Below are 26,156 nucleotides of genomic sequence, written 5' to 3'. Positions count from 1 at the left end.
AAGAGTAACTACTTGGAGATTTCAGTGAATGCCTGACAATAGATACACTTTGAGATAAAAATCACTGATAATTTAATATGTATCACTGCTATAAAAAAGTAGCTTTTTCCACTCTGAATGTATAGTTTTCTTTTTGATGTATTATAAATGTGCTGCATGATGAGCAGTCAGAGGAGGTTGTAAAAATGAATTTCTGATCTCTCAATTGCTCTCATTATAATTATTCTGGAGAACAGAAGGAAAATAACATAAATCCAATTGTAAATAAACACAGATATCTTACATTTTACCACTGAAACCATACATACAGGCTAGGAAATGGCTATTGAATTTCTTAGTGCAAAGTCAGACCATTAAATGCAGGATGCTTTTGTTTGTTTTAAACCTAATTGCTCTAAAAATAGCCACTGATGCATCATTAAAACACAAAAATGTGTTTGGCCCCATTATTGTACAAGCACTGAAAGAGTAAATAGGAATATCTTGTGATCTTTCTACTGAGAGCTTGGTGACATATTTGTCTTTGAATAAGAAAAAGAACTATTAAAAATACTGTCAACAAACTAGCTATTTCCAAGTAATTATATGCACCACACCTTCTTAATTATATGGCAACTTAAATACTTAAGCTATCAGATAATCTCAGAAAGATACTGTGGGACCTTAGCAGGGATTTGCATAATTTCTGAAGTCATGTGCTGTGAAAGTGCTGTGTCCAACCTTACAGAGCCTTATCAGGCTGTACAACATGAAATCAACTCAGTGACTGCTGGGTCACTTCTAGATCAACATTATATATGTATATACTATGTATATATCAAATATGTAATGCAGGGTGTTTTGTTTTTCCATATGTCTTACAAATATAAATTACCTGAGTGCTGCATGTTATTTTCCAGAGCTTTTGAAAACTCTTTGATTAATTGCATTTGAAAATTTCCATCAGAAAATGTATAGCACAGACAACCATCGTTTTATTTTTGATTCTGCAAATGATCATTCTCTTCTTGTTTCCTAGTAGCAATTTTTCATAATATAGATATTTCAGGATTTTTTATCTTTTCCCTATTTCTCCAGTTTTCATTGTTAAGATCTTCATCTGGGCTAACTGGAGCTGTGACTATTTATCATCCAAGTACCAATCCCAAAGTTTTTGTGATCTAACGCAGAAATATTTCTGTATTATCTGGTTTTCTGTGTCATCCTCACAACATATGACAAGGGGCTTTACCTTTTATTAATATTACTAATAATTGTAAGTTGCCTTAACTTGTGCAAATATTTAAATGTATGCTTGAGTGTGGTCCATGTTAAGTCTACAGAAGTAAATCTGATGTAAATGCCAAGGATGGCCCGATGAATACCCTGGGTAAGGGACAGCTCCCCCAGCAGTGACAGTGCCGCACTGCTGGCTGTGAGTGGCAGAGCCACACTGCTGGCTGTGAGGGACAGAGCCACACTGCTGGCTGTGAGGGACAGAGCCGCACTCCTGGCCGTGAGGGACAGAGCCACACTCCTGGCTGTGAGTGGCAGAGCCACACTGCTGGCTGTGAGGGACAGAGCCACACTGCTGGCTGTGAGTGGCAGAGCCACACTGCTGGCTGTAAGGGACAGAGCCACACTCCTGGCTGTGAGGGACAGAGCCACACTGCTGGCTGTGAGGGACAGAGCCGCACTCCTGGCCGTGAGGGACAGAGCCACACTGCTGGCTGTGAGGGACAGAGCCGCACTCCTGGCTGTGAGGGACAGAGCCACACTGCTGGCTGTGAGGGACAGAGCCACACTCCTGGCCGTGAGGGACAGAGCCGCACTCCTGGCTGTGAGGGACAGAGCCGCACTCCTGGCTGTGTGGGACAGAGCCGCACTCCTGGCTGTGAGGGACAGAGCCGCACTGCTGGCTGTAAGGGACAGAGCCGCACTCCTGGCTGTGAGGGACAGAGCCGCACTCCTGGCTGTGAGGGACAGAGCCGCACTCCTGGCTGTGTGGGACAGAGCCGCACTCCTGGCTGTGAGGGACAGAGCCGCACTGCTGGCTGTGAGGGACAGAGCCGCACTGCTGGCTGTGAGGGACAGAGCCGCACTGCTGGCTGTGAGTGGCAGAGCCGCACTGCTGGCTGTAAGGGACAGAGCCACACTGCTGGCTGTGAGGGACAGAGCCGCACTGCTGGCTGTGAGGGACAGAGCCGCACTCCTGGCTGTGAGGGACAGAGCCGCACTGCTGGCTGTGAGTGGCAGAGCCGCACTGCTGGCTGTAAGGGACAGAGCCACACTGCTGGCTGTGAGGGACAGAGCCGCACTGCTGGCTGTGAGGGACAGAGCCACACTCCTGGCTGTGAGGGACAGAGCCGCACTCCTGGCTGTGAGGGACAGAGCCGCACTGCTGGCTGTGAGTGGCAGAGCCGCACTGCTGGCTGTGAGGGACAGAGCCACACTGCTGGCTGTGAGGGACAGAGCCACACTGCTGGCTGTGAGGGACAGAGCCACACTGCTGGCTGTGGCAGAGTTTTGGAGGTGAGCACCTTCCATCCTGTCCTGGTCACTGCCAGGTTTCAGCCAGCAGGGCCCAGAGCAGAGCCAGCCCTCTGTGTGAGTGCAGCTCAGCCCTTGGCCCCGTGCCCATGGGGCTGTTCCAGAAGCTGCTGCTCAGCCCTGGAAAAAGCTGTGCCTTGCTTTCATTTTGGGCCAGCAAACTGCTCCAGCAGCCCTGCACTGAGCTGTGTCCAAGACAAAAGCTCTGCACAGAGCTGTGTCCAAAACAAAGTAACCTGCTGCAGGTACCTCAGGATAAGGGGGTTACTTTTTTTTTGTCTTTTTGCCAAAAATGTAAAGTGCAATCTCCTGCTGGCTGGCAGGTTTTGATCTGGGATAAAATAGTTTCTTCTCCGTGTCTTTTAGTTCTGCCAGGCCCTGGGGTGTGCATATAAATGGTTTTGTTCAGCTGTAGTTAGAAGAAGTTGAAGAGTTCAGTGTGAACTGATGACACCATAGACTGAAAGCCATTCTGAAATTTGCATTAGTGATTTAGAATTATTCCATTAATCTTTTGGTTTTCTGTACCTAAGAAGTGTGAGAAGGAAAATGTTTTGGCTTGTTCCAAGGAATCAATAATCTAATTTCAAGACAACTGTCTGTCTCTGCAAGACACTAAGATAATGGCAGAAAAAACTTCCATGAAAGGCATAGATGAAAGGTTAGATTTTCAAAAATAGTGAATAATTCTGGGCACTGAAGTATTTTCTACATCACCTTTCTTTTAAAGTTACATTCATAACCAGTCAATAATGGACAAACTAATTTTTATCAAGAGTTTTTTTAAGGGTGACTGGCCTGCAAATTACTAGATTCTTATCAACTGGTGGTCCATATTGAAATAGATGTTAGGAAATCTTAGCCAATAAAAATCCTAGAAATTCTGCCTTTTGTTACAGAAAGGTCTACAGAATTATACACAGAACATTTACAGATAATTTGGTTGCTGTGACTTCTCACTGGGAGAAAATCAGGACTGCTTTACTTTTTAACTTGTGAACTGAAAACTTTAGCCACCTGTTTTGGTTTTGAAATGATCTTTTATATGTCTTTCAGTTGGTGAGCAGAGAGCGACTCTACATTTTCTCTACCAAGAACAACCTTTCTGTCACCTTTGACACAAGAGTTCAAACCAATTATTACACAAAGAGGTAAATACGTAACTCAGTGTGTTTTTTTTAATTGGTATTTGTCTCTGATCAGCTTATTCAGTGCTCCTTTGTCTCATTTCTTAAAATAATCCAGCCAAATTTTTATTAGCTTCCTCTCATATTATCTATACTGTATTTTCTTGAGTCTCCCACTAAGATTAGAGTTCATCTTCCTTGGATACATATTTTAAAAAATCTGCATAAAGTAGTTGCAAGACTACATTAGGAGTAATTTTTGCAATAGCACTGAAACTTCTCTCTCTAATAATTACTTAGACTAAATTATTATACAGACATATTTGCTTTTTCATGTCTACAAAATGTTGTTGACTGATGGTCATTTACTTAATTACATTGGTAATTGAAGTTGGCATCCAGCTGCCTTTTACCTGACAAATACCCAAAACTTTTGGTCATTAACATTCAAGTGCACATTCTTTGTATTTGATGTTTTTTCCCTTTGCTTCTATTAGTCCTCAGGGTGATTCACTTCTTCCCATATATTGTGTTGATTGTTTTTCCCCAGCTGATTTTTAGCAAAGTATTCCAACTTTAGGTCTAGTGCTTAATGGAAAATATTAAAATTGCTTACACAGTCAAACCTCTAGTGACCTCTATGGAATGATGTGACCTTCCTCCCACTGTCTGTTGCTGTCTTCACATTCTCCCCAGTTTCATTGGTTATTTCATCTGTGGCTCGGTGTCTTTGTTTACTGAAATTAGCTGGACGTGACATGACTTAAAAAAAATACCCAACACCACAAGAAATATGTAGAGAAAGGTGGACAGTTAGTGCTGGAAAACCTGTGGTATTGTCTTTATTGCAAACTGAAATTAATTGTTGCTTTGCTCATGGAACCACATGAAATAACCTGTGATCCTTTTTTCCACCTTCATTCTATGTGGGTCTCGCTTCTTCCTGTCTTCTCATTTCACACATTAAGCTGCAAAAGTCTTTATTTCCATATCATTTATGTGCTATAGCACTTTTTGCATTTTGTACACTTATGAGTCTAATTTCCGTGTTGTTTCATCCACTTTTGCTATAAGGAAATTCTGTTCAGAAACTCATGCAATTAATAGTGTCAACATGCATTTTTCCCCAGTGACCATTTCTTTTGTAATGGTGCATGCAGGTTGTTTAGCTCCTCCAAAACACTAGGAACTGCTGTGTGCTGATGACTCTCTGGTGCAGTGCGTTCTGAGTAAGATCTTTAACTATTTATACACCACACTGTACCCTTCTGCTCCAAAGCCTCGGGTTAATGTAGCTGTTGGTCACTGACAGTATAGGACCCTTGTCTATGCAGTGTTTCAGTCTGGAGCTGCAATGTGTACCTGACATTGATGAAAGGTCATCTCTGGCAGAGATATCCTGGCCTCTGGCAGTTGCAAAGTCAGCAAACACTGAGGTTTGCTGCTGTATGAGAACTTTACCAAAGCTGTGCTGTCCTGTCACACGCAGCCACTGTACGGGACAGGCTCCTCACCCTTTGTGTGCACATCACTAATGGAGAGGGGGAAGGCTCGCCTCAGCCCGAGTCACTGACTGCACTGTGCAGTAAAGGCAAATAAATTCCTATTGCTAAGGAGCTGGGATGGAGAGTTGGGATTTGTTGGCATCACCTCTCAGCTGCACCTGTCACTGGCTGCAGGACAGGCAGCTGTGAGATAGATACTGCCAAGTCAAGGGCAGACACAGCGCTGGGCAGAGAAGGAATGGCTTTTAGACAAGTCCTAGAGGGGACATCACAGAAAGGGTCAGGTTGGAGGGGAGCACAGGGGGTCCCCCGTTGGTCTGACCTCCCTGCTCAAGCCGGGTCATCCCAGAGGCCACGGCACAGGGCTGCGTCCAGCTGTGGGGTACCAGGGCAGCCTGATCCAGCGCTTGCTCGCTGCACAGTGAAGAAGTTCTTTCCCAGGTCGGGTGGAACTTTCTTTGCATGTTTCTGCCCATTGCCTTGTGTCCCATTCCCCGGCACCACCGAGCAGAACCCGGTCCATGCTCTGACACCACCGCTTTACGTATACACACACAACCGTGTACATGCAGCAGCAGCGAAGGCAGCCAGGGCCGTGTCGCCCGTCGGTGAGCCCATCCCGGGCAGCCCGGTGCCCTCAGGAGCCCGCCCTGTCCCCGGCCCGTCCCCTCCTCAGCCCGCGTTGTGGCGCCGCCGCCCGGCAGGGGGCGCGGCGGGAGGCGGGGCGCGCGCCGGCGCGGCTGCGCTTTGCGGGCGGCTGTAAAGCAGCGCCGAGTGTCGCGCTGCGCTGGGCAGGGAGCGGCGGGGGCTGCGCCACAACAGAGCGGGGCCCGCCCGGCGCAGCGGCCGCACCGGGACCGGACCGGGGGCAGCTGCCGCACCGGCACAGCCAGGACGCTGCGGCCTCTCGAGCCGCGCCGGGAAGCGCCGCGGGGTCACTGCGGCGCCCACTGGGGCCGCTTCTACCCCTCGGCCCTGCGCAGGGCGCCGGCGGCACCCGCCCCTTCCCCCGCGGCCTCGCTGTCTCAGGTACGGGGGGCGGCGGGGACCCCGCGGGTGGGGCCGGGCCCGGCCGGGGCTCCCCCGCCCCGAGCCCGTGCGACAGCGCTGAGCCGCGGGGCTGTGCGGCGGGTGGGAACTTCACGCAGAAATGTATTTTTCCTTTTTTATTCAGCGCCTCGTTGACGCACAAAGCCGTGTCTTCACTGCGGGCAGCCGCAGCACTCTCTGGGGTTTTGTCACAAATTTTCCCCTTAAGGAAATGAGTTTCTATTTCTGTGCGTAATAGCGCTTGTTATGACGTCATTTGTTTTGTTTGCGAAGTTAGTGTTCTCTTAACCCGTGTTTTAAAAAAAAATCACCGTTTTCAGGTGGTTTTTGCCTGATGAACAAGGAAGTACTGTTCATTCAGAAATGTAGGCCAGGATCATCAGAGGTACGTGGGCTTGTCACTGTTGCAATGGGCAGGTGCTAAGGGTATGTACTTTATTAAGTGTCTTTGTGATTAGGGCTGAGCATGCATTCATGGAATTTTCATATTGTTTGAATGAGCTCTTCCATGGCTTGAAATGATTTTATTAAATCATAAGTAAGGCCTGGTTGCTTTAGCTGATTAAATGAGACCCTTAATTCCTGATAGCCAAGTACTTCTCCAGAAGAGGACATAATGCAGGAGGTAAGAGTTTGCTGTAATTAGAAGAATTTGGTTCTAGCGCAGTTATTTCAGGAACAAAAGGTTTGAACAAAAAGATAATATTTGACTGCTCATTATGTAGATCTGGGTTTGTCATGGTATCTGTATTACAAACTATGAAAGGAAAGCTGTTTTCAGTATAAGGTCTTTCCTTGTCTTTGTTGTAACTTGTAGAAAATTCCAAAGGTATATTAATGCTGGATACTTAGTAAAAAGCTTTTCCAGGACAACTAATATTTAAATAGATAAAATGCTTTGCCAGTCTTAAAATTGGAAATTACATCTTCTTGTTGTTCACATATCCATAGTTCTTGCTGTCAGAACTAAGCAATTTAAGTGGTTTTGCACTTACTTTTTTTTGAGTAAGGGACTGTCTTGGGGCAGGCAGGGAGGGATCAAAAGCAAACCCTGTTAGACAAGCTAATCCTTGCTGATGTGCAAGGATTGATAGGGAAAGAAATGATCTTGGTTAATTTGATAGAGTGAACATCTGGTCACCTGTCTGTGCACTCATCCACAGTATAGAATCACCTATGGAGTTCATAAGGTGGGAAAGGCTGTAGGAATATTTTATGGTTCACTTTAATTAAATAATAGAGTAGAAGGCACCAAGCTTCCTGTTTTAAAAGCTCTTGAAATCTTGCATATTTAAAAATCTGGTGGTTTTTGTTGATGGCTGAAGCCCTGGCAGCTACAGATGAGATTGTGTCTGGTATTGGGAGCTTGAGGGTGAGCAGCTCACAGCACTCATGCATATTTTGCATGTCCTTTCAAAATATGGATGAGAACACTCTGACCTTTCAGAAATATGTCTTTAATGATGCAACGGCTTTTGTAAAAGTGTATTAAGAGTGTATCTTAACAGGACTGTGATTCCAATTTATATTTGAATTAGTAACTTTGTTGACCTACATAACCAGATCAGTTACAGCAGTTGATTTTCACTGGAGGTGGCTGTGTTGCAGTAACATTTAGCTGACAGCAGTTGCTGCCTTCTTTTTCCAAGGTGTACAATCTTTCATTTGTTTCTATTTCCTCTAATGGTGAGGACATTCCTTTGAGAAGATGGAAGTTATAGTGCCCTCCTCCATGGCTGATGGATTATAGCAGCTTGCATGTCAAGCAGTTGAATAAATAGGAAAAAATTGAGGGGGGAGTGATGATGGGATGGGGAACAGGATGATTTAATTCACAGGTAAACAATGGGGATAGTACAGAGAGATGGATTTGCCATAGGCAGATATTGTATGAAGAGTTCCTCATGGCTTTCCTGATGTGCAATCTCCTTTAAGTGAGTTGTAAGAAAAAGTTTGGGTTGGTGAAAGAAACATTTTCTTTTCTTCCTTTCCTTCTGCCCCACTAGGATTCCCTGCTAGGCCTGAGCCACCAAGAATCCCCACCAATCTGTACTTAACCTTGAAGGAAGTTCACTAGTTAAAGACTTCAACTGAGGATACATCTTGTGTTTCTTACAAGAGCTCTGTAAACTTTGAAAGCAGCTACACTGGCAAAACTTAGGAGACTACAATTTTGAGTAATTATCCTATCCTTACCTTGTACATGTATCCCATACAATGTTACTCAATATGCATGTTTATAAATCTCTTTTCACCCTTACTGACATGCAGACAGTCAAACCACTAGAGATCTGGTGATAAAACATGATTATTTTGTTGTTTTATGTAGTTTATGCTATTTGGAAAAGGAATTGCCCTAAATTAAAATGATGTCTTCTTTAGTGAGTGTTCACCAAGTGACATCTGAGAAGGCTGGTTCATGGCTTTAGGAGCAAGAGGCCAGGAAGGGCTATTTGCTTCTGTCATTTTTTTTTCCCCAATACAGTTTAGTCCTAATATTTGACTGCTGTTAGGTAAAATGTTTACTTTTGTCTCTGCTGGGTGCAGAGTGGAGAAGTCTGCTGCAGTGTCCTTTCCCCTGAAACTGGCAGATCTGCTCAGTTTAGTACCTGTAAAATCCCCTACTTCTCATAGGTTTCCTGAAGAGCAGCATAAAACTGTCCTAATGGTTAATTTCACGAGTCTCACTTGAAAGGCTCTTACTAGCTGCTGTGGCAAAGATCATGTTTAACTTTGCTCCTCAAAGCTTTATTGAGAAGTGTTTGCAAAATGACACTACATCAAGAAGAATTACACATACCTCAAAGGTCAAAAATGCCAGGGGGACTAAGAAACAATTTTTAAAATAATTTTTGATGGCTGTGTATCTCAGAACTTTCCTAGCTGTCTTGGGAAGCACAATTTCTAGTTAAGATCTTAAGTTCCAATAAAAAATTGCATTTTGTCATCACTTTATAAAGCTGCAACTTTTTAGTCTGAAGTTCAATGCTGTTATATTTGTCTTGGAGTTCACTGAAGCCAAAACATTCCTGATTGCCAAATCATAATGCTTCTATCTTAAACCCATGATTTACATAGTGTTAGTGTAGCTAACTGATTTAAGCCTAGGACATAGCAAAGAAATGTCTAGACTGAAAAATGTGCTTGTGAGCACCATTTTTGTCAAACGCACCTGCAATATCAAATAGATTTTTGTCAAATCCATCCTGCAAAGGCAGGCAGATTCCTTGTCCAGTTGAGTGTGTGCATGGTGATGCTTGATTCAGGCTGGGATTTCCTTGGAGCCTTTATGGCCTTGGACTGACTCAGTGTACTGCAGCCCAGCTCCCCTGTGCTGTGTGGGGGCTCTGTGCAGCCCAGCTCCCCTGTGCTGGGGGGCTCTGCAGCATTGCTCTCAGCTGTTAAGGAGGTGCATCCATCTGCACATGCTCTGTGGATTTTGTCTGTTCCAGCCATGGATCCTGTCCTGAGGAGCGCCTCTGTAGCTGTTGTGTGCTGGGCTCTGTTGGAAGAGGTGAGGCAGACACTTCAGCAGTCTCTCCCTAGGAGTGCAGTGTTGTTCAGTCTGAGTTGAATGGCAGCCTGGCACTACAGAGGCATGCCAGAGCTGTCCTGTAAGTGTCCTGATGTTTCTGTTACAGGATAATTGCATAATGAGCTGAATTGACTTAGGCATCAGGAAGCAAACCTTGAAGGCCCCAAAAGAATTTTTTAGGGGATAAAATTAAGTAGACTTTGCTGGTCCAGAGGTTGGATATTGTTCATTACAGTACTTGATGGCACAGTTACTGGGGTCTGACTTTGAGCTGACTTTGTGAAGGTTAGTAAGGGTAGTACTGTACTTGGAATAACATTGTTTCACTTCAAGAGTAGACTTTCCAAGGCAGTGATGGTTCCTAGAATTGCCTGCAAGAAGTGGATAAGGCTCCCTGCATTGCTGTGCCTCATGGAGCTGCAGCACCTCTGCAGAGCACAGGCAAACCCTTCTGTCTGGGCTGAGTGTAGTGGGCTGGCTCTGGGAGCCTGTAAGCAAGAACTTGTTTCCAGAACATGCAGTTAGTAACTATACCATGTTTGTTGTTCTGAATTACTGTACCTTTCTGTAGGGCAGATCATAAGTATTCTACTCAGAGAATTCTCCAGTAATTCTGTCATTTAAAAATGACATCATCACTATGTCTGCATTAAAGCACAGAAAGGAAATTGAGAATGGTTTGCAATAGTATTTCGTATTGTCCTGTGAATAAAGATACATAGTATCAATGCAAACACTATGGAATTTCAAATTACTTTCTGATTGTTACTGTTTTATAAAATGCATAGGTCTTTAACTTATCTGTTGCTTTATTTTCTGTCAAAGATGAGACAACCAGTATGTAGGATACTAAAATTTAGTAGTTAAACAAGCTTTAGAGGAGCATTGTTTTTCTAATGAAGTGATAAAAAGTGATGAAGAATGCAGTAAAATTTTGAAATCTAATTGCCCTTGTTTTCCTTCTAGTGGAAGTGAATATCAGATGTTTTGCTCCTTGTCACTTACTCTGCATTGGACAGGCACGCACGTTGTCCCTGCATGATAGAAATGAAATGAAGACAGAACTGCTTCTTTTAGGAAAATGAGTGGCATTTTTTTGTGATCTGCTCAGTGAGTTCTTATATTGTTGGAGCAGCAGGACATGATAGCACTGAGGTTCAGTCTCCATGGAATTGAGTTGGGGGTCCAACCCCTGAAGTGTCAGCCTCCAGTGTGCCAGGGCCATGCAGGAATCAGCCTTGCTTGGCTGCCTGCCTGAGATTGGAAAGTAACAGTGCTTAAGGCCTTGTATGAATTTTATAACCTTTTTCATTTTCCTGTTTCTTGATATATATAATGGAAAAGCCTTGCTAAAAGAATAAGAATACATCTTTTTAATGAGAGGAAAGAAAGGTTTTCTCATGAATTTAACAGTACAAGTAGTAGCTCGTCAGAGTAAAAATAATGGTAAAAGTAAAATCTGATCCAAGCTGCATATCAGGGAAGGGGATTAATTTAGAAAGTTAGTTGGGAGTTCAGTGACCATATGTGAAGAAAACAAGTTAGAGCTAAATAAAGGGACAACAAATGCAAGGAGATTTTTTTTCTAGGTGGTGAAGGGAGTTTACTGTATTCAGAATGTGGCTGAAAATGCATTTTCAGGGTAATGATCTATTAGGTCACATGTATTCATCAGTGAAATTTATACCAAAAAACTGAGTTATATGTTGTGTAATGAAGCATTTTACTGTTTTATAGTACTGTAATGCTATGTAATTTTTGTTTGCTTATAAAGAAATTAATAATTAATGACCAAATCCTTTGCTCCATCTTATAACTCAAATGTGTTTTGCTTTGATATGTGATCATAAACTTGCTGTAAAGACCTCTTTAACCTTGTTTTTTGACTTAGCTATTTCAAGGGATTTCCCAGTTTGCATGAATTTCCTTGCATGGCTGTATGTCTTGGAATGATTAATATCAATGGTTTTAAGTGGTGAAAAGAATGGATAAAAGTCATGTGCACTTCATAATTCTAAACAGTCATGCACCTGAGAGGGGAACTTAGAATATCTATTTATAGCTTTCAGGTAGCTGTCTTAACAGCTCTTCATTGAATCATAATGGCTTAAAAGAGGATAGTAAATCAAAACTTTGAGAGGAAACATGGGGGACTAAGTCAATAGGCAGATGTTTTGATTAGGAAGGAGGAACACTAATACTGATTGAAGTTACTTAATCTTGCTGCTTTTTGAAAAAGCTTCTGAGGGCTACTTTTCATTAGAAAGATATATTGTAGGAACTTCTAAATGTTTTAACAGCAGATGATCTCATTCTAATGACTTAATTATTTGCCTATTATTTTTGTAGTCCCTCTTAAATTTTGTCTTCTGTGCAGAAGAAAAATGGACATTTATGTCTAACCACTGAAGATACTTTAAATGGACTGAAATCTAGTCCAGATTTTGTCTTTTTTGGTCAAATTTTTTGTTTGAAAGTTTGTAATAGCATTTCTAAATAGTGAAGAAATGGATTATTTGTTGTGTAAGTTTGTAGTTGAAGGCAGCAGCTCTCCTGTGAGTAAGCAGCCCTTCAGTCTCTACTGATTAGCAAAAATAGAGAGCTCTTGATTACTTGGTTGAATTTCCATGGTTGTAAGAGTAAAAATATACAAAATGTTTGAATCGATGATAACTGGCTACTGTATGTAGGCTCCCTGTTGGAATAAAACAAATCCAGTAAATAATGTTTCAGATGCACTTGGTTTCACTGTGATAATTTCAGGTTTTCATCATCTTACAGCCGTTTGAGGTTTCTCAAAGTGTAAATATCATTGCACTAATTTTTTTGTGGTAACTTAAATAGGTAAATCTGTATTTCAGCACAGCGGCTTCTGCACTAAAGTAAACAGAGCTTATGCAGGGATAATCACATTCAGCATGCAGAATTTTCATACTGATGGAGATTCCTCCACTTGAGTTTAAAAATAAAAAGGGGGGTAGCACTCCAGTGAATAGAACAGAATCCTTTGTAAATCAGCCCTTGGTTGTGCTCACATAATGAGAAAATGTTCAGATTTTAATTTCTTATAAAAAATTGAGTGGTCAATTCTCTTTGATTCTGAAGTTTTCATGTTAAAAGGAGAGGAAACAGTTATGTATAGGCTGGCCATGTAGTATATGCTGGCAAGTTATGACTGTGTTCAAAGACAATAAGCTTTCTAAATAAAAAAAAATCCCCCCAAATTGAAATATTTTCTGAATTTTCTAAAAACACTTGTGAAAAAATACAGGGTTATTGTGGGAGGGTCTGCGTTGCCTTTGGACTGGGGTGAATACTGACTACACTGTTACATTTCTGTAAAACAGTGGTGCATAAATAACAGAGCTAAAAGGTGACCTTGGGAGGATGAGAAGAAGGACTATGTACTGCTTGTTCTGTGTGCTTCTGGAAGGTCTGAATGCTGCATTCCTGTTCTTGCTGGAAACTGGATAAAATGGAAGTCTTGGTCCTTATTTTCCAAAGAAGGATGGTATGGATGAGAATGGTGAGGACTGTCTAAGAGCTGGAGCTGGGAAGGGCAGACAGCAGAACTCCACAGCTGTGATAGGCTTTGTTTCCTACGTCGGCTTTTTGTACTTCTAATTTTTTCCAGTTTTGCTACTTCTTCTTATTTTCAGCCCTAAAGAAAAAGGTAGCCTTATATAGTGCATTGCACTAAAACTTACTGCTATAAAAAAGTAGTGCTTTGATGAAGTAAGAGCCCCTTGTCTATACTGGCAATTCCAACTTGAATTTAGCTTTTGGCTTGCATGTGAGACAAGCCTATCTGCTGTAATTCCTATAGGGAACAGCAACACTTTGTTATCAGAGGATATAGGATATTTAACAGTAGTTGTTATAAATGCTTGTAGGCTTTCCAGTGAGAGCATTCAAATGGGGCTTTTCAGCTGGGGTTCTAGGATCTAAAAGGTTCTTGATCTCCAGAAGGATCCTGTCAACTTACAGCTTCTGTAGATGTTAGTTGTGCAGCATTGATGCCTTTTGCAAAGTTTTTATCCCAGATAACATCACATGGAGTATAGTAGTTGCTTATGGCTATGAAGAGGACACAGGGATGATGCATCAGTTTATACCCATTCCAAACTGAAATAAGTAATACTTTAGGGTTTGTTAGGAGCAGCTAGCTCACAGCTGCTCCTGAAAGCATCAGTTTGTGAAACGGTCTAAAAAAAATCTTATTTAAATCTGTTTTGTAGTCTCAGTTTTGTATTGATATGTTCTGTGAGGAAATAAATATGTGTTAAATATTAGCTCTGCATGTAAGGATGCATTAGCATTTTGGAGAGTTTGGAGATTCAGGCAGAGGATTATGGACCTGAGTAGGCAGGGCTGCTTAACCTGCCACAGATCATAGAACCATCATGGAATGGCGTGGGTTGGAAGAAACCTTGAAAGTCATCTACTGCCAAATTACCTGCCATGGACAGGGACACCTTCCACAAGACCACATTGCTTAAAGCCCAGCATTTCCATGAGCTCTTCCAGGAGGCATCCACAGCTTCTCTGGGCAGCCTGTTCCAGTGTCTCACCACTGTCACAGGGAAGAATTTCTTCCTTGTCTCTAATCTAAACCTGCCCTCCTTTGATTTGAAGCCATTCCCCCTTGTCTTATCATTACATGCTTTTGTCAGAAGTCCCTCTCAAGCTCTTTTGGAACCCCTTTAGGTACTGGAAGGTGCTGTAATGTATCCTTGGAGCCTTTTCTTCTCCAGACTGAGCAACCCCACTTCTCTGTCTGTCTTCATAGGACAGATTCTCCACCCCTGGGAGCATCTTCATGGCCCTCCTGTGGTCTTGTTCCAGCAGCTCCATGTCCTTATGCTGGGAGCTACAGAGCTGGACGTGTTAGTCCAGGTGGAATAGAGGGACCGTCCCCTCCTGCTGGCCACACTGTTTTGAGCCACTGCAAGCAGAGTGTCAGGTCATGTAATGTTTCTCATCCAGTAACACCCTCTGAAGTTCTCCCCGGAGCTGCTCTCCCTCTCTCTGCCCAGCCTGTGTTTGTGCTTGGGATTGCCCCAGCCCAGGTGCAGAACTTGCACTTGGCCGTGTGGAACTTTGTGAGGTTCATGCAGACCGACCTGTCAGGGTGGCTCTGGATGGCTGTTGCTGCTGTTTCTAGAATAGCTCAGGTGTTTTTTGTGGCTTCATGCATATTCCCAGCTGTGCTGCTTAGGCAGCCTTATTCCACTTTGGGCATTGTTGCACATGTTTTCTTCAGCAGCTTTTTGGTAGCTCAGCACAACTTGCTGTAAGCTGTAAAGTATCTATTGTAGCTTATTCAGCTGAGGCATAAAACCCCCTGATACTAGTTACAGAAAGGAGTTCCAGTAGTTATCACAGTGGGAACCAAATTGTTTCATCATTCCCTTTTGGGAATTGAAACCAAAGGCAGAGATGGCAGATGAAGCAGATTGAACATGGATCCATTACTGAGGTTAGTGTCGTCTGTGTCTTCCAGTACAAAAGTGCTTCTTTGAGGCTCATGTTATACATTGGCAGCTTTATATTTTGCAGGGAGGGGAAGCTGCCCAATAGTGACTGCTAAGGGAACACATACTATGATATACTCATTTTTTGTCATAGGGTGAGAGTCAAAAGTACATGGACTGCAAATAGCTTTGTACATTGTACTGCTAATGTGTGGTGGTTTTTAAAAGAGACTCAAAGCAATAAATGGATTTTTACTTTGCCCCAAAATAATAACAGTTCAAAATCTCTCATGTTTCATTCCTTTTCACGTCAGAAAAGAGCAATGAATTCAAGTAACTGACTTTTATAGCTCAACTGACACCATACAGCCCGTGTATTGTATTGAGCTATTTACTGTCCCTGTGTTCTGCTGCAGGGGAAGACACAGGCCTTATTTAATAAGCAGGCATTTTAGCTGATGGCTATGGGAGCTATTTAGCCAAAACTCAGTAACTTCTGTAAGCAGTAGCCTGTAACTGCCGTGCTTAAGTATTAGTAAGGTAGACATCATTGGTTTTGCAGGTGACATAGACCAGTATTTGCTCTGTGAGAGTGATAATGTTTTCACTGGCCATAAGAACTTAAATTAAAGAACTCTCTTTTAATGAAAAATTACATTGTCAAGGAGTATTTTTATTATTTTGAAACAGTTGTATTTTGGTTACTGTTGTTTTGCCATTCCTACTGGGCGATTAGTACTAGCAGTAAATGGGTTTTCTCTTATTTCAGCTTTGCTTTTGAAAAAAATCGAATGCTTCTTTTCCTGATGCTTATCTGTTTTGTTTTCTAGGCCTTTCTTAAATCTTTCCATGTCTAAATGGACTCCTGAATGTAATATAGTTTATACCCTAAAAGCGGATATGAAGAGTGAAGTTCCTTCTGATGCACCAAAGAGACAGGAGAGTCTGAAGGGGATCCTCTTGAACCCTGAGCCTATTGGGGAGGCCAAAAGCTTCACTGCAGAAGTTGAGATGATTGCCAGTAAAGTAGGGAATGAGTTCTCTCACTTGTGTGGTGATTCTCAAAAGCAAAAGGACATGAATGGCAACCATACAGACCAAGAGAAAGGTATTGTGGTGCGGAAAAAACGCAAGAGCCAGCAGGCTGGTCCTTCATACACTCAGAACTGTCCTGATAAAGAAAACAAAGGAATCTTAGGATTGAGACAGCATCTAGAAACACAGAGTGAAGACAATGATTCTTCTTTTAGTGACTGTATCTCATCGCCTTCATCTAGCTTGCATTTTGGGGACTCTGACACGGTAACATCTGATGAGGAAAAAGATGCTCCTGTGAGACACCCTCAGGCAGTGCTGAATACTCCGAGCAGAACTCACAGTGCAAGGTCACAAAAGTGGCCTCGGACTGAGGCAGACTCTGTACCTGGGTTATTGATGAAAAGGCCCTGTTTTCACAACAGTTCTTTAAGAAGACTTCCATATAGGAAGAGAGCTGTGAAAACAAGTTCATCACAGCGGACACAGAACCAAAAAGAACGAATTTTAATGCAGAGGAAAAAGCGGGAAGTGTTGGCTCGAAGAAAGTATGCTTTACTTCCCAGTTCCAGCAGCTCCAGTGAGAATGATCTCAGTACTGAATCTTCTTCCAGTTCATCTACTGAAGGGGAGGAGGACTTGTTTGTGTCACCTGGTGAAAACCACCAGAATAGCACAGCTGTTCCTTCAGGTAAAACGCAATTCCTGAGGTATTTTGTATTAGTTACCTTTCATTGTGTATAATAGGCTTTTGTATAAGTCCTTTAGAGCAGTTTTTGAGGTTAATACTACAGATAGACTTACTGCAAGTACTGTGAACATTGCAACATAAATTTTTGATGGGAGAAGTACATTCAGATCTCAGTACATTCAAATCTAAAATCTTGAATGTAAAAGTTAATGGCTTCTACAGCACATAATGGAAGTTGCTCAGTCTGATTCATCACATGCTGCTGAGTTGATCCATTTTTATTGTTTTTGCTGTTGAATTGTGTTAAAAATTTAGCTTTGAACTGATTATGGTAATAATTCTATTTTCAGAATGTAGAAATATATGCTGATATTTAACTGTTCTTGAAAATTTAGAAAAATATAAAGAAAAAATCTATTGTTATAGGAGCTGAAATACGAGTCAGTTGAAGGTAGCTTTAGTATTGTGATAATGAGAGAAAAGTATTCTATCTATACCAAATGTTTTGCCCAGATAAACTCATTGCAAGGCAGGTGGTTTACACAATTATTTTTCTACTATGTCTTGCACAGTATCTGAATCCTTGAGTGCTTGGAGGAAGACTTTTTGGGGAATGTTTTTGTTTAGTTTGGTTTGTTTTGGGTGTTTTTCCTGGTTTGTTTGTTTGTTGTGGGCTTTTGTTAATTGGCAGATTTTTTTGGACTTCCTTTTGTGTTAAATTTGCCAAGTGAAAGTAGTTGTGCATTCTGTTTTAGTTCAGCTTTTTAGAGAGCGTGGCGAAGTAGATAGAACACAGCATGGTGTTAATCTGTGCAACCATGTGTTTTATCTAGTGACAAATATGCTTTAATAAGTGAAACCATATCTCAGGCTGTGCTTATCATTCCTCTAAGAAAAAGTGGCTGAAAATACAAGAATAGGTTAAAAAAAACCAAAGTGTGAATGTTCATTCATTCAGGGCAGGATTTCTGCTTGAACAGAACCAGAGTAGTAAAGTCGAGATTATTGCTTGTTACTCATTGCAGTAGGAAATAATGTCTGTGATGTTTAAATACAAGTAAAATCTGTAATGCTGAAGTTTTACTTCTGCAGTGCTAGGGGTGGGCATGCATAACTGAAACAGAAGAATTATTGCACAGCCTTAATTATCTTAATGCACATTTGTGGGAATAGAAATTAATTAGGCCTAAAAAAGTTACATTTGGCATGCATGTGTAACCATATTGAAGAATTTGATTTGTAAATAATAAATAATAGGGATATGCATACATTTATATGAAAACCAGTTTGAGAAACTACTGTGTTAACACATTTGTTTCCAAGTTAGTGTTTTCTTACCATTTTCAGAGGGGGTAGATTTCTATGTAACTAAAATGATGTAGGATCAGTAACAACTCTCCTTCCACACAGATGTGGAAAAGTCCAATGGATTAATTTTTATACTCTTAATTAATGAAAGTGTCTATTTCATGTCATGAAGGAAGAAAACTGATTAGTTCTGCACCAGTAATTTTAGATGAGAATACTGACATGAGCTGTAACTGAAAGAAGTTCTGCTGTAAAGATTGTGTCCTGTTGTTCATTCCTGTACTGCAGAACCAGCACTTGCAGGGAGCTGAAAAGTGATTCTGGCTTAGTGTGTGTGAATACTGTGGGGGTTTTTCCAGTGGAAATATAGATTGATGGAAAGGTTTTTGAGCATTTTGTTTACATTGCAGATATAATGGGAAGTTGAGCAGACATCCTCTGTGAAAGTGTCCTATTTTTAGGTAGATAAAAATGTGATTAACATTTTTGGTAGCTTTGTGCTGTTATATAAGGCATTTCTGGTTATTGAGTTAATTAGGACAGAAATGGGGGCAGCTGGAAAACAGCTATGCAACTTCTCTGTGTAGTGAGCAAGCAGGATGGGGTTTTATATGAGGAAAGGCTTGTATTGATAATAATGTACATGAGCTAGTTAATGTTAGGGAGAATTTCTTTGCTCTGTACATCTGCTGAATTTACAGTGTGCTGAAGGACAAATAACTTCTGCTAAGTATATGAGGCCTGGGGCATATATGTAAAGGTGCTAGAGGACATACTTAGGAAAGGAGGAGAATAATAATTGGAAAAGAAAATACAGTTTAAAAAGATGTGGCAATAACTGATTTTTTTTTTAAAAACAGGCTTCAAAGTGATGTGATTAGTCTTGTAGCCTACTGAATAGCAATTTGTATTAAGGATTTTGCAGAAAATATTTCTTTGCTTTGAATGTTGGTGCTTAGCTAAAGATACAGTGCATTTAAAGCACTAGTAAGTTAAATTGAAAACAATTTTTTCTGATTGTGGCAAGAAATTAAAGTAACAGACCTTTTTAACCTAAGAAGTATTTAGTAAGTTCTTCAAATTAATAAAATTAACTTGGCTAATTTTGGAAAAATCATATTAATGGAGATATGAAGGGGGGTTGTTTGTTTAACAAAACCTTTACCAAGAAAACAAATAGCATTATATTGGCTTTTTCCTCCTGTTCCATTAGGGCTTAAGCTATTCTTCTGGCGAAACTTGTGAACCTTGGAGTGTGAGAGTGTGCACAGTACATCCTGACACCTGGGACTGGGTGGTTTTGTTGTACCAGCTGTGTGCCATGGAAGGCATTGTTCTCATTGCATCTGGGGTGGGCAGCTGCAGCTCGTTCAGGGGAGACAGGAGCTGGGGCACGAGGCCAGCATGGGCCCAGCTGGGTGCAGTGTAATGATCCCTGCAGCTGGAGGTGCAGGTGCTTACAGGGTGGATGTTCTAATTGCAGTGTTCATCACTTGGTTTCAATTGCAATTAAAACGACAGAAGGCAGCATTTTTGCTGGGAGACATGAATTCTGATTCTGTATTTTGTTTAGGTAGTCCAGAACCTTTTGTCTAACCCTGTGTACACACCCTCAGAAATAATCCTCATCCACCTTTGCCTGTGAAAGGTGGCTAAATTCAACTTTTGCTCTTGTTGGATCTCCTGTGTTGTAATGCAAATGTTCTGCTTCTGCAAGAATTTAATTTTCATCTTGGATCTAAAGGATTGGAACTGCCCTTTGGAGGCAGTCTATGGAGGGAAATCTAGCAAAAGCTTAAATTGGAACAATTTTTTAACCTTATGTACTCTGATTTGGCAATAAAGCAGAATTCTGGAAAAGGGCAAAGTGTTGTTAGAAAAAACAAGGTGTGTGGAGTTTTGCTTTGTCATAAATTGTTCACCTAATACCTTACCATTCCTTCAGGGTCTGATGTGTTATTTTATATTTTTGAACAACTAATGCTAGACAGGTTTTTCTTTTCCTAGAATGTAATGCTGATGAGAAGCTGCTCCAAATTTTGTTCAAAGCTGCTTTGAACGATAAGACAGTGTTTATTCACTACTGTCATCTCAAGTCTCTAACATTTGTTGTCTGTCTCCCAAAAAAACATTGAATATAGACATTCAATATTTTACAAGCCACAGGCTGGTGAAAACGTTAAGCAAATACTGCTTCATGCTGAGATTATTTTAACAGGTTTAAGATAAACAGGTATTAAGTAGAAGTGAGCTGCCTGTTGTTAAAGTTGATTATTTTTCAGTTACTTAATCCCTCCTACAAACTACAGCATGCAGTCCTTTTCTCTCACCAACTGATGCAGCTGATAATTCCAACCTTTTATCTCAATAGCATTAGTGGATAAGGAAGGGTATAAGTATCCTGTTTACCATGCTGCTTACTGGAGAAGAACTGAGGAGTGGTGAGGGAAGGAGCACCTGGCTGTGTGAGCAGTGGACATTAATCAGTGCTGCTGTATCCATCTGTGGATTGGGGCTTTAAATAGCTACAAGTAATAGAAGTTAGTGTGGCATTCACTTCAGCCCTGCTGCAGCTTTCTGTGCTGAAAAGATGCTGTTTGTAGAATTGTTGGGCTTGTTGTGGCATTGCCCATAGGACTGGTTTTGGTGTAAAGTTAAGAACAGTCAGTACAGGTTTCAGTTAGCATGGCTCATAGTTAGACAAAATCCCCTAAACTGTGGTTGACTGTCTTTTCCACCAGGGTGCAGACTCCTAAGCAATTTGTTTGCTTTGGAAAATTTTTCCCATCATGCACAGCTATTGGAAAGTTTATTCCAAGTAAGTCTCAGGTACAAAAAAACTGTAATCACACAACCCTAAGGGAACAGGCAGGTTCTTGCCAGAATGTTGACAGCACTAAATCTTAGTTACAATTAAGTCTTTTCTTAGCAGGATTTTATGAGTAGAATGGCACTGGATTTCTCTAAGTAGAATCAATGTAATACAATCTGCAAGTAGCATAGTACAAAATTTGTACTACCACCAAGTTAAAATTTCTAATCACCTGGACCCTCTGCAGAGCAGGTCAAATCTTAACGTGTGGTTTGCTTTATCAACCTAACAATCATAATCTAGACTCAAAAACCATATAAAAGAGCATGAGTCACTCACACAGTCCTCAGAGGAAGCAGGTGATGACAGAGGTGTCCCTTGCCTCAGTGACAGGAGGGGGTTGCATTTCTGGTCCAGGTTCCCCTTGGAGCTTGTAGCTGCTGGATTTTGTGCCAGTGCTCTGGGTGCTTCAGCTCCCCTGCACTGTGCCACGCTCATCAACAGCACCTCCCTGGCCTCCTGCAGGACCTTCAAGGCCACCAGGGGAAGGGAGTGACTGTCCTGGCGCCCAGGAATCTTCAGACATCTAGGGAGGGAAAGGACAAATGTGTTTGGTGTGTCTGCTTGGGTGACAGGACCTTCAGAGCCTGAGAACAAGAGCAAAGGCACAAATCCGTGACCCCTCAGTCCCAGAGGATGGCTGCTCATACAGGGGTGTTGTTGTGCTCTGTCAGGCTCAGGGCAGGGCTGCCAGCCATACCTAGCTCAAGACATTGCAGAGGTAAAGGAGACAGTACTGACTAATACAGCAGGGTATTATTTTATTCATTTCAAGCTGAATTACTATCCAAGTCATTGTCTCTAATTCCTGAGCATAAGTGGCTATTGGGGCACACAGTCCCACGTTCAACACACTTATGGATAGCTGAGTAATGACTGGGCAAGAAAGTGTGCTCTGACATCTGAGACATTGTTGTGAATGCTGGGTGGTGTGAGAGCTTTTAGTTAAAATTTGTAGCCTGAGTTTTCTGCCCTGACTGCACAGTGTTTTTGCCTGCTGCAGCTGTTAGAGAGAACATGTGCCTGAGTGGGCTCTTGGTCTGGTCCAGTGCAAGCCTGGAACTCAGAATAAGGCAGCTCTCTCACTGGAACTTGACTGCTGTTTTTAAATCTCTTCTGCTTTCACTTAAGAGTTGATCAGACTGTCTCATTTGAAATTGTGTATTGAAAAATGCTTTTATTATCTTACATGTAATATTCAGACTGGTTAAATTCCATGTTAATTGCAAAACAGATGTGAAAATACCCTCTGAGAATGGCATCAGCCAAACATAAATTTGGGTATTACTCCAGTGTTACTTATGCCCTTGGTGGGGTCCTTGGGATGATGATTAATTAATCTTGGAGTTATGCCATAGTCTTTTAAATAGTAGTATAATTATATATATTACACATGTTATACTGTGCAAAGCTTAGTCTCTTGCTTACAACTTCTGGATTATTTAAGTATTTGATTCTAAAGCAGCAAGTTGGTCTATCACTGGCACATAGCAATTTCTGCTGTAAAGTAACCTTACAACTTTCTAGGGAAAAATATGTCATTTACTGGCCTAAGTATTGAACTTTAGAGTCCAATATAATATTTATTTTATTATAAAAGTTATATTCTGCTTACAAAGGCACTTTATTATAGCAAATTTACTGGTTTTGTGAGGTACGGCCTGGATGAGAGTGTGTTTTTATTTTTCAGAGAGGATTACAGTTTTACATATGTTCAGATTTGGATTCAAGCATGTGCAGTTTATCCCTTCCCCTAGGCCAGCTGAGCATTAGGTTTCCATCATAGAAAAGGCTTTTAAAAGAGTAGAAAAACTTATGTGAAGAAGTTACCGATTATTTCTGATTAATAGTCACATGCAGAAATTAATTACTAATGGCTATTGAAAGGTCTGAATGGGAAATGCAAAACTTGCAAACTGAAATTTGGTATCTTGTGTGCACTATGAAATACTATTTGTAGATGTGAGAAGGGAAGAAACCACCCCAAATTTCTGTGGAAACTATTAAAATCCTGGCTGTGATTTTCAAGAGAAGTTTTGTTTTAAGAAGCTCACTTGAAATGCAGACTGAGTCTTTCAGTGGTGGCCTGAAGGTTAATTTACTCACAAATAACTAGAGTATAATTTTCTTGATGTGTTCTGTGATTCAGAAGATGACAAAGAAATAATGTGTGCCTGCAGGAGGATGATTTTCTGTTTGTTTTATAGCCATAGGTATTATTCTGAAAGTAGTACAGAATACATCTCTTCCATCTGTGTAGCTGTTTTGCTGTCAGCAGTGCATTGACTCTTCTTGAAGCGAGATAACCCTCAGGAGCTGCAGGAATGGTGTGGTTAACTCTGTAATTATCCAGATTTAGCTGCCTTCTTACAGCTTCAGTCACTCAGGGGATGCATTGATGTGTAAGCTATTCATGCTTTAAATTTTGCTTGAAGTTCTTTACAGACAGATGACTGGCCAGTGACTGGTATGTGCTAAAAAAAAGTGAATTATACTGTATCATGGTGGACTGTATAAAACAATTAAATATTTATGTAGTTTATAGTAGTTTTTCTGCTTAATTTTGAAGAAAGTATTGGTTCCTTGTATAGGAAAGTATTTAATGGGATGAAAATTTTATCAGTTTGTGCTTTTGACTTAGTAAGGTGTTTTTAGAGGCGTGAACAGTAGGAAGTTGCATGTCTCTGAACTATGTCTGTGCTGTATCCTACTTGGAGCAACTTTGACTGCTTTCCTAAAGATTTTATTTGTTAGTTTGGAAGTCACAAAACCTGTTCATTCAGTACCAGTCTGGATGTTTTTTGCAGTCTGATTTGTGTAGTTGGTACAATCACCTCTCAGCTAAAGGAGTGCTTAAAAAAACCCAGTTGAATAAAATGAGCTTTTGAACATTGAGAAAGGTGTCTGAATTGTGTAGATAGTCAGTTAAGAATTCCCTTTGGTTTTCATGAGCTTGTGTCAGAATTTCAGTAGGGGTGCACACTGGGTGAATTTCAGTGTAGATCTACGTTCTAGATGATTCTGTCCTCAAGGAGAACTCCTTTGTTTTCTGAAGTAACAAAATCATATTTAGGCCTAAAACTTTCTACTCTTGTACCTGTCCAAATTTCAATAAATACTGCACCTCAGGACACGTGGACTCTGAGGAGTGCTCTCAAAATTACTGTATTTCAGAAAAGTGCAGCTTTGGGAGATGGAAGGAGGAGCTGGGGGTTTTTCTCAGGGACCTTTTCCCAGCTGCTTGGCTGGTGGTTTTGTCTGACAGCAGATAAGTTTAGTGACTGAGATAGTTCTGTGTAAGAAAGCTGTTGCTTGTTTGCCCTGATAGGCACAATGTTTGCATTCCTTTGGATGTGCTGGTGGCTTTAGCTGCTACCTTCCACTCTGAGTAACTGGCCTTTTGGTATTTTCAGTTTTGGAATGTTGTTTGGTTTTTTAGACCACATAGTATTTTTAGTTTTCCCCAAACTTTTCATGCAAGTTGTGAGAACTGATTTTGTTCCACGCTACTTCCTATTGCCAGAGTTTTGTTAGTATCAGTATTTGGAGGCATCATTCTTTACAACTTCAGCCAGCAATCTTTCTGAGATAAGTGTGGTCAGAAACAAAGGCCTTTGGAAAAGAGATAATGCAGTCTGAGTTGTTTTCAAAGCAGAAAAACTGATAAAATAAAAATGAATAATCTTTCTCATAGGGTGAAGCAGCTGAGAACAGTCTGTGCATACAGGATGGAAGTATTGACTTGAACGAGACCAAATTCTTCAAGCACTTCCTGGAGGCAATTTGCAGAAACCAAAATGATAGTTAGTGATTTCTAAGCTATACAGCTCATTTTTTTAGTTCTTTTGTGCTCAGTGAATAATCCATAGCTCAATTTAAGTCTTGTAGATGGCTCAGACTTGTCACTGCCAGTGTTGCAGCTCTAGAGAAGTATTTCATGTGTCTGCTTGTTAGGCTGGAACTGTAACCATTATTCCTGAGGTGGAAGTTGTTTCCTAAGAAAACTTGTCTCTTTTGTGGGGTTTCAGTTGCTGTTTTTTATCATTCTCAGTTTAATTTTATCTTCCTCTGTCTAGTACAGATTGTGAATGCCACAAAAAGTCTAGATACAAAGATGTTTATAAACACCAAAAGAATATTTTTTTAAGTAGTTGGTGGATCATTTTTCTTCTGTTGTCAATATTTAGCCTTGAGACTGATACCTCTAAAAACATTTTTTTTAAAAAGCTATTAATGCTAACAAACCACTACTACTTTGCTGGCTTGTAAGTTTGTTCTGTCTTCATATTAAATGACTGAATTTTATTGGTGTTACAGATAATAAAATTCACTGCAATTGCTTTCAATGCTTCTAATGCAAGCTTGCATACCTACCCCACATTCAGTCTTCTGTCTCCTTCCTTCTTTTTCCTTCAGTATTTAGAGCAGAATTGCTCCCTTTAATAATTAGGTCATGTATTTGACAGTTGCACCTAAGGTTTTTGACATACACCATGAAATTCTCTGCCTACATATATTTTAAATCTGTGAAAAATAATCTCTTATAGTGACAGTTGGTGAATTAAATATAAATAAAGTATGGAAACTTTCTTCTTCCTTTTTCCTCATCAGGAAGTATTGATGAAGATGTTGTGGTGATCGAAGCATCCTCCACTCCCCAAGTCACTGCTAATGAAGAAATAAATGTTACCTCAACAGACAGTGAAGTGGAGATTGTCACAGTTGGTGAAAACTACAGGTGAGATTTGCATCTTTTTGCATTAATAAAGTTTTGCTTGTCTCTGAGTTTTGTCACAATGTTTGTGCCATTAAAAGCCCATAAGGTAATGTCACTGGAATTCTAACCAGAATGCACAGTGTGAATTTTTGATTAAAAAAACCAAGCCAAACAAAACCCAGTCAATAACAAAAAGTCCCAATTCTAACCCCCCAAACAAAGTAAGGACAAAATACCCAAAGCACAGCTTTGCCAAGGCTTGAGAATTGAACTAATCTGGAGTAGCTGAGGTGGCTGTATTAGTGTGATTGAT

General features: G+C 41.0%; 1 protein-coding gene across 9 annotated transcripts in view; it reads left to right on the top strand.

Annotated features, from left to right (window-relative positions):
* Positions 1-26,156, top strand: part of RNF111 (ring finger protein 111) — a 52,646-nt gene that overhangs the window by 4,135 nt on the left and 22,355 nt on the right. For 6 of the 9 annotated variants that reach the window (XM_063169582.1, XM_063169581.1, XM_063169578.1 and 3 more), the window contains 3 exons: positions 3,586-3,680; positions 16,051-16,946; positions 25,738-25,864. In XM_063169582.1, the coding sequence (XP_063025652.1) occupies positions 16,070-16,946; positions 25,738-25,864 (1,004 nt within the window). In that variant the 5' untranslated portion in view covers positions 3,586-3,680; positions 16,051-16,069. Of the gene's footprint in view, positions 1-3,585; positions 3,681-6,073; positions 6,191-6,537; positions 6,597-13,140; positions 13,273-16,050; positions 16,947-25,737; positions 25,865-26,156 lie in introns of those variants that run through there. The other 3 variants (XM_063169583.1, XM_063169576.1, XM_063169575.1) reach the window with 3 other exon arrangements.

This window comes from Melospiza melodia, chromosome 15 (assembly GCF_035770615.1).
Source record: "Melospiza melodia melodia isolate bMelMel2 chromosome 15, bMelMel2.pri, whole genome shotgun sequence".
Taxonomy (NCBI): domain Eukaryota; kingdom Metazoa; phylum Chordata; class Aves; order Passeriformes; family Passerellidae; genus Melospiza; species Melospiza melodia.
The sequence above is the reverse complement of the archived record's forward strand: the minus strand, read 5'-3'. Positions and strand labels throughout refer to the sequence as shown.